Genomic DNA, 8,138 nt, shown 5'->3' on the forward strand with positions numbered 1-8,138 from the left:
ATCTGAACATATGAAATTGCTGATTACCACTTTCACTGAATTTTGAATTGGCTAATGAACTTTGTAACAGCTGTGGTATTCCCGATGAAAATTGAATGGCATAAGAAATTAATGGGTAATACTAGATTGTGTTCATTCATTACATAGAAAATATCGGCACACACACAAATTTCTCCACGTTAAACATACATTTCAGGCTGAATAATTAGGTGTTATTTGTGGTAATCTGTGACTTTCTCACGCCTATGTGACCACTTGGTAGCCACACTCTCCTAACAATATGTCATACCTCTTCATTATGGCAACTACGTTCGCACAAAACGCTGGGCAAAAGCACTGGAGTGTGATTTTCCCAGTTTTCTAATCCTATGTGAGTGCCTCACCAAATGACTTAGTCAAAAAAGGCGTCACGTCACAAGTCCACTGTCAAACCCATCCGTATTCATCGCGTTTAACTTGACTGACGACCCAAACATAACAAAAAACAACCTGACGAAAGTGACAGTGTAAATAACCTAAACGTCTCCCTGTGCAGGCTGATATACGTGTGGGAGGTACTGGTGTTTGCATGTATTATAACATCGGCTGCCTGTCAATGACACCTTATCACTGTATTAGCTGGAGTTACTCCAGTCTCGGTCCCTGTCTGTAGTAAGTGGTGTTGATTTAATAGTTATTTTTAATGTTGCGTAAATTCGCATTATCGTCGGCATGAATACTCTTTATGTGAGAGATAAAACCAAGCAAATAATTTACTTGCAAATATATTATTTCTGTATTTCGACTGTGTGCGTGTTGTCTTCTGGTAGTGTCGGACTCTACAATTAATTTAATGTAGTGGGGATAGGTTACAAGGAGCATTTCAGCATCCACTAAACATACACACAACATGTGTTTATTTCACACATTTATAGAAATATAAATAATTACTAGTTAATAATTAATGACCAATGTTTATTTTTATCACAGTGTCAACCAATAACCTACACCTTAGCTGGTCTGCTGACGTTGCTGCGCTGTGATTGGTTGGATGGATTTGACCTGCTAGTCTATAAAATACCTCTGCGCCAGTTAACGGTCCCTTTAGCAAAAACCTTTGGAGACGAAAGTCCAATCTGGAGTTTGCCAGGGTTCCCACTGAGACAGACTGAGAGACAGAGAATACATATACATACAGGCACACATACGAACACATACTGACATTTGCACACATTTCGGACTAAAACAGCAGCATTGTTTTCGCCATACGGAGTTCGGACTTGCTCAACACGGTGAGTTAATTTTGAATTTACAAAGCGTTAGCATAAGACTTAACTGCTTACTTCAGTAAGGTAAGTTATGTGTGCATGTGCTGTTTTTTTAACACTGTTGGTCAAGGTTACTGTGTCAGGAGAGAGCTAGTTAGCAAACGTTATTAGCAGTGCTTGTCAGCAGAAACCTTAAAGGTTTTTTTTTCTAAGGAAGCTAAAGTTTCTGAGACTTCTCCTGCTGTAATTGTGATTGTTGCTGGCTTCTCTGTAGTCTCAGGAGAGCTCACTGGCTGTTTGCACAAGTACACGTTTTGTAGGACATTACTTTGGTTTGCTAGCTAAATCAGCTATAAGCTACTAGCAATGCCAGTCTTTAGACACTGTTTTAATTTAAATATAGGGAAACAACAACAACAACAAAAAGTTAAGAAAAAAATTGTGTGCTTTTTTTTGAAGAGGATATTTATATAGAGGAATGCCATCTATCCACACTCCATAACAGTAGGTTGCCTTAATGCCCTGTAATGGCAATTGGCACCCGCCATTTCACAACATAAAAGACTTGCAAAGTTTGTTTTTAAGTGCTAATTGAGCATGGCAAAAGGTAAATATGACACTAAATATATTGAATATGGATATGTGCCAAAAGTCATGGAAATCATCAAGTTGTCGAGCAACAAACCCAATCAGGTGGTGGAGCTGTCATGTGACTGCACGCTGAAAATGAAATTTATGGAGGCATGGCTCCAATCCGGTTTATTCCCCGCCATCGGCAACCCTGGTAGACAGCTGGTGTTACAAGGCCGAGGAGTTCCCGCAATAATCACATGATCACCCACAACCACAGTTATGGTTGTGTCATAAAAAAAACAAATAAAAAAAAAACAGCGGGAGGTGTTCCCGATCCCGTGTTAGTCTCTTTTTTTAGATGGGTGTGCTGGTGTAAACACGGAGTGTTTTATTTTGAAAAGTATGCGGAAAAACTATTGTTGTTTCGGCTGACTTCCTGTCTGCTCAGTGGTAAATTCAGCTGAATTGCTGTAATCAGGTAATCAGGACAATTCATTTTGTATATTTGAATCTTTTTGAAATTTAGTTTTTGTTTAATTGATTTTGAGTTTGTGGAGAAAAACTACTACTGAAGAAATTGAAATCCATAGTGCATTGTTTGTTGTCATAGTTTCACTTCTTTATGTATTTTTTATCATTTTTTTATTGCTTGAATAAGTGACTGAATAGTTTTAATTTTACAGTTATTGAAGTGCTTGAGAAGTTGAACATTTTCCTTAATTTGGGTCACGCCTTGTCATTAATGGGTGATGGCGTGTCCCGAAGCCACACCAGTTGACAACCACTGCTATGAAGGAAAAAAAAACAAGTTGTTGAGTTCATCCTGTACTAGGGTCTTAATTTAGCAATATAATGAAACTGAAGAACCACAATTCAGCAGCTGTAAAGCTTTCCTCAGTAATATTTGTGTTCATTAATATGGCTATGTATTGGGGAGACTGTTATTGTAACATGGCTACATGGAAATAAGTTGTGTTTTTAAAGTAAATTGTCACCATTTTAGTGTAGTATTTTCAGTGTTGTATGAATACTTTGATTAAGTAACAATTGTAATTCTTCTTCTTCCATCACTGGTTGCTTGTTAAACGTGTGTTTAAGATGTATTTGTCTAATTATTGTAGGCTAAAAATGAGTTGTATGTAATGTCAATATTAATCAATTGTCTACATGTTATTAGATGCCACGAGGCAAGTCTTTTCGCCGTTCGGAGGCAGCCAAACGGCGTATGGCAGGACGGCGAACGGCTGACGTGGAACCGCAGCAGCCTGCTAATGCCTCTGTCTCACGTATGTAAATCTGTTCATTAACTGTGTATACTATACATATTTTCCTAGTGGCAAGGTGTGTTGTTTACATGGTTTGTGATGATGATTTGAAAGTCCTCATTAAGTATGTGTATCTTGTTGTTGTTTTTTCTGTTTATCAATAGAGTCCGGCACTGGTCAGCGCCATGCTGTGAGACAATGGCCAAAATCTTTGCTGACAGGCCGTCAGCACAAGCTGGTTTTGCCGTGTGAATCCCCTGGCAAGAAGGTATTATAATAATAATAATAATAATAATAATAATAACAGCTATTATTAGTGATTTTCATTCTACAATAATCCAATCTTCTTTTCCAGTTTGTTCTTGTTGTCGGTGATTCCCATCTACGTGCTATCGTAGATGGCTTTGTTCCAATGCCAAAGGGCTCACTCTCCTTTGGCCTCATGTGTACGCCCGGGGCCTGTGTGATGGAGCTGAGGACGGAGTTGCTACATGCTGCTGTTCCTCGGACTCCTCACGCAGTCCTGGTCATTGCACCAAGCAACAACCTGACATCCAGCAGGACCATTATTTTTGCAGGTTCACCTCAGCGATAGTGACGGCATGCCCATTTTCGCCGGGCAGCTGTGGAGTGCTGCATACCAATACCTGCATCCTCCGACACCAAAGCCACAACCTGCTCCCAGAATGTTGCCGCCTCGTAGGCGCAGGTATGTTATGATTGATTAAACATAGACTGTTTTGGATATGACTGTTTTGATGATGGCATTTTGACACAATAGCTGTTGTGTATATGTGTTTGACAGGTTGACGCAACTCCACTCCTGGAGTGTTCCATCCAGCCCAACCCTGTTTGGTTCAGCAGTTCAGTGTTGGCTGCGATGGATGCTGCTGTTCCATCCCATCTTCCTAGCCCTGATTCTACTGCTGTTTCACGAAGCTCACAGGTAAACTGCATGCAAGTTGTATGTGTTGGTTGGTTGAAGAGTTTTTAGTATCTCTAAATCGTCAGTCTTTTTCCTGATACACTCACAACAACATGCAAAACTGCACAATATTGTCCACAAACACTTTTGCCCAAATATAACTTCAGGAAATGTATTTTGTTTTTCTTCCATTAGCATCCAAAAGTGGAACATCGTCGGACTTCTGCATGCCAGAAGGTTTGTATTGATTGTATTAAATATTTGACTTATTTGCATGTCTGCAGTATTACAGCAATAATTGGAAAAACAAAATGTTTTCTAGGTCCCGACGAGAGCTTTGCCCGTGGTGAAACCTGTGCCACCGCCTGCAACTGCTCATCTGAAAGTGGATGCCAGGGGGGAGGTTAGTATAGTTTTGTGCAAACTGCGTGTGTGTGTATTCCCTTTATAGTAATAGTAGCATAGTTTAATTATTCAGATCTTTTTTTTTTTTTTTTTTCATCTAGGTTGCCACCACCGCCATCGCTGCTGCCACCACCACCACGCCGGGGGGGGGCCTTCAGCCTGTCGTCGATCTTGGTGTCACCAAGATCCAACACCGGTAAGTGTGACGCTAACCCCATTCCTTGCAGGTGTGCAGAGTCCCTGGTAAGTGTGTCAGAACTGCACCGGGCAGTTCTGACACACTTACATCCATAGCATGTGGTGTTGCAGCAGTTATGAGACATGTCATTTCTCCAGTGTGCACGTGGAAAGGGACAGATATTGACAGCATAGGCATAGAAGGTGGCAAACTGGCCAGGGACATTGTTGAAGCTAGGCAGAATGGTGACACTAAATGGTTGTGCGAGTCCATTGAAGAGCAGGCTGTGTTTGGCAGACAGTGGCAGGTGGCCATTCCTCCTCCAGCACCTAGTGACTTTAAGTTGCTGGAGGGGGACACCGTGATGCATGAGAAGCTACAAGAGCATTTGTTGACACATGGTGCGTGTCTGTTGGACCTCGGCGGTGCAGTTAGTACCATTATTCATCATGGTGACTATCTTGTGGTTGTGGATTGTGGCACGCGTGATGCATCTGGGATGGCATCTGGTATTGGCTCATCTGTGGTTGTGTTCACCACATGCCTTACTGACTTGATGCTTCACATCAGTCAGTTGTGGGAGTCTGTAGGTGCGAAGTGGTATGCCGTCCATGGCATTTCTGTCATGGCATATCCAGAAGATAATGACATGGAGGCTGCTACAGGTGAGACTGTTGACGTCGGTGCTGCAGCAAAGTTTGGGGAAAGCATTTCAGTCAGGCCAGAGACCGATGTCAGTTCCATCAGGGGAACTTTTCACCAAGGGGATGCTCGGTTCCTATACAGAGGGCTTCAGTGTATGGCTGTAATTTTGGTTGCTTTGGCCAAACACAGAATTGATAGTGTGTTTTTGTGGCAGTCTGGCAATCTGGATAAGGTTGTAGAGTTGGGGGACAAGCTCTACACATCATTGCGGGAAAGTAAGTCCATCAGTGGGAGGTCTGAACTGCTGTGTGTTCCAGATTTGCCCAAAAGGTTCATCATTGATGAACAGGAATTTGATTTTGAGTATGGTGACTATGTTTCTGGTGACGTTGATGTGGTTGAGGGGCAGCTTGTTGATGCAGGTGTGTACACCAGTCTCAGGAATGGTTTGGGAAAGATGTGTAGCAAATATGACACATGCTTTCTGACTGTGAGTGGCAGCACATGTGCTATCATTGGTCGAGATGGGCAGTATGCAGTTGTTGACTCCCATGCACGCAGTGCAGATGGCATGGTAGATGAAAGCGGGTTTAGTGTTGTTGTGTATTTCAGTTGCCTTGACCATGTGTTTGATCACATTTGCAAATTTGCCACTGTAATGAACATTCCAAAGTTTGAGATTGCTGGTGTTTGTGTCACTCACAAAAGTCAAAGTGCAAATGAGGAAAGTAGAGAGGTTGAGTTTGGTTCTAGCTTACCTTTTCAGCCAGCACTTAAAGTGTTGGCTGAACAGGTAACACTTGACAGCAGCAACAGTCAGACAGGTGTGAAACGCAAGATTTCAGTGGGTGATCGTGCATCCAAAAAGTTGAAAAACAGGGATGTTAATGCAGTTAATTCAGATGTTTTATTTGTCAGTGATGTGACAAGTAAAAGACTTGAGTTTAATCCGCTGCGTAGTGATGTTGCACAAGCTTTGTGCAAACAGTTGAATGTAGAGTTGGGGAAAGTTGATCTGGTGTCGACAGAGGTTGGTGCGTTAGGGGCTCCTTGTAGGAACGAGCATAGTTGGTGATGGTGATGGTGTTTCTTTAGAGCGGTTAGTCAAGCTTTGTGTGGCACACAGAAGAATCATAGAAAAATTAGATTAGCTGTGTTTAAGCAGTTACGGGCCAATCCTCTTGCATATACTTTGCATCGTGAGTATTCGTGAATGGCAGATTATCTGAGTAGATCACGAATGCAATACGTTGGTACTTGGGCCACTGAAGTAGAGATTCAAGCATCAGCAGATTGTTTAGGAATTAATATTTTCACGTATTGTGGTGATCACTGGCTTGAATACAGTTGCAAGAATAGGCAGTTGTCCAATCAGGCAGTGTATTTACAGAATTGTAATGGTAACTATTATGAGAACGTTGTTTGTGTTATGCAGCCTCAGATGCAGATTTGTTATCGGTACTGCAAAGTGAGTGCGTCTTGTTCCGGAGGTTACAATTTTAGACGGCAAAGTAGAGAGCGTAGTGTTTGTACTGAGAGTTCAAGTCCAGTTGTTGCTTCAGATTATGTAGCTGAAGGGGTTATCGATATTGAAGATAATGTCATAGAACAGAAGCATAGTACTGTCATGACTCCTGTTTGTGTTGTCCTTTGTTTCTGGTTTTCGGTTTTTGGGTTTTGATTCATGTCCTTTTTTCTATGTCTTGTTGTGTTCTGTGTTTTGTTTTTCCATGTCTTGTGTCTCATGTTTTGGTTTTCCATGCCCTCATGTGTCCTTTATGTTCTCCTATGTTCTCCCCTCTGGCTCCCTCTGTCTGTTGTCTTGTTCCCTCCTGGTCTGTTCCTCTGTGCTCCGCCCCTTCATTATCACACCTGGCTTCCTTCCTCCTCTCTCTCCTCACCTGTTCCTCGTCATGTCATTAGTGTCTGTGTATTTAGTCTCTGTGTTCCCCTCACTCCTTGTCCGGTCATTGTTTTCTGTTTTCTGTTTGCTCCTGTTCCATGCTCCTGTCCATGCTCCTGTCCTGTTTGGTATGTCTTGATTTTGAGTTTTCCATGTTTGAGTTGAGCTTTGAATTTTGATTTGTATTTTCTCTGGCTGTTTCTTTTGCTACTTTGTCTCGTTCTTGGTTGTTACTTTGCCTTTTGCCCTGTTTTGTCTGCTTTTGTTTTTGTAATCAGCTTTTTAATAAAGCTCGCCTTTTGTTCTCCTGATCTTGCCTCCGGTAACTGCGTTTGGGTCCACCTTCCCCTTCCATAGTTTTCCCTTTTTAACCCAACTCTGACAGAATGACCGGACCTTATAAAATGGACCCAGCAGTAAATGGCCTGGAGATAATCCGGTGGTATCAGGACTTTGTAACTAATCCTGGTAGCAGGGCTCGTCAGATAGCCGCGAGCAAACTTTTCTTTCAAGCTCATGACTCAGCCCATGCCACAGCTCCAGCCTCAGTCCATGCCACAGTTCCAGCCTCAGCCCATGCCACAGCCGAAGTGTCTCCTTTCTGGGGAACCCGGCTTGCCTACAAAGTGCCCCCACCGAGAAAGCGATGAGCCCATCCACAGCCGAGCTCCCAGCCCAGGCCTCAGCCTCAGCCACAGCCGAGCTCTCAGCCCAGGCCTCAGCCTCAGCCACAGCCGAGCTCCCAGCCCAAGCCTCAGTCTCCTCGGTCGGTGGACTGGCCGAGGCCTGTTCCTGCACCTCGGTCGGAGGCCCGGCCGAGTCTCACGCCAAGTCCAGTGCCTGCACCTCGGTCGGAGGCCCGGCCGAGTCCCATGCCAAGTCCAGTGCCTGTTCCTGCACCTTGGTCGGAGGCCCGGCCGAGTCCCATGCCAAGTCCACTGCCAGTTCCTGCACCTCGGTCGGAGGACCGGCCGAGGCCTGTTTCCTGCACCTCGGT

General features: G+C 43.4%; 1 protein-coding gene across 4 annotated transcripts; it reads left to right on the forward strand.

Annotated features, from left to right (window-relative positions):
• The first annotated feature begins 669 nt into the window (after positions 1-669).
• On the forward strand, positions 670-6,985 carry LOC119016128. Of its 4 annotated transcripts, none has more exons than XM_037092030.1 (8): positions 670-1,271; positions 2,998-3,106; positions 3,250-3,353; positions 3,664-3,794; positions 3,891-4,031; positions 4,206-4,247; positions 4,333-4,413; positions 4,517-6,985. In XM_037092030.1, exons 2-7 carry the CDS (start codon positions 2,998-3,000, stop codon positions 4,358-4,360), a joined length of 555 nt encoding a protein of 184 aa, XP_036947925.1. In that variant the 5' UTR covers positions 670-1,271; the 3' UTR covers positions 4,361-4,413; positions 4,517-6,985. The 4 variants fall into 4 exon arrangements, with proteins under 4 accessions (XP_036947925.1, XP_036947922.1, XP_036947924.1 ...); XM_037092027.1 differs by having other exon boundaries at positions 689-1,271; positions 3,441-3,794; XM_037092029.1 differs by having other exon boundaries at positions 689-1,271; positions 3,647-3,794.
• Positions 6,986-8,138: the final 1,153 nt, after the last annotated feature.

Source organism: Acanthopagrus latus, unplaced genomic scaffold (assembly GCF_904848185.1).
Source record: "Acanthopagrus latus isolate v.2019 unplaced genomic scaffold, fAcaLat1.1, whole genome shotgun sequence".
NCBI lineage: Eukaryota > Metazoa > Chordata > Actinopteri > Spariformes > Sparidae > Acanthopagrus > Acanthopagrus latus.

Bases quoted from the DNA above. Each gene is read 5' to 3' on its own strand.
- LOC119016128 (XM_037092027.1), top strand. From the start codon at position 4,730: ATGAGACATGTCATTTCTCCAGTGTGCACGTGGAAAGGGACAGATATT.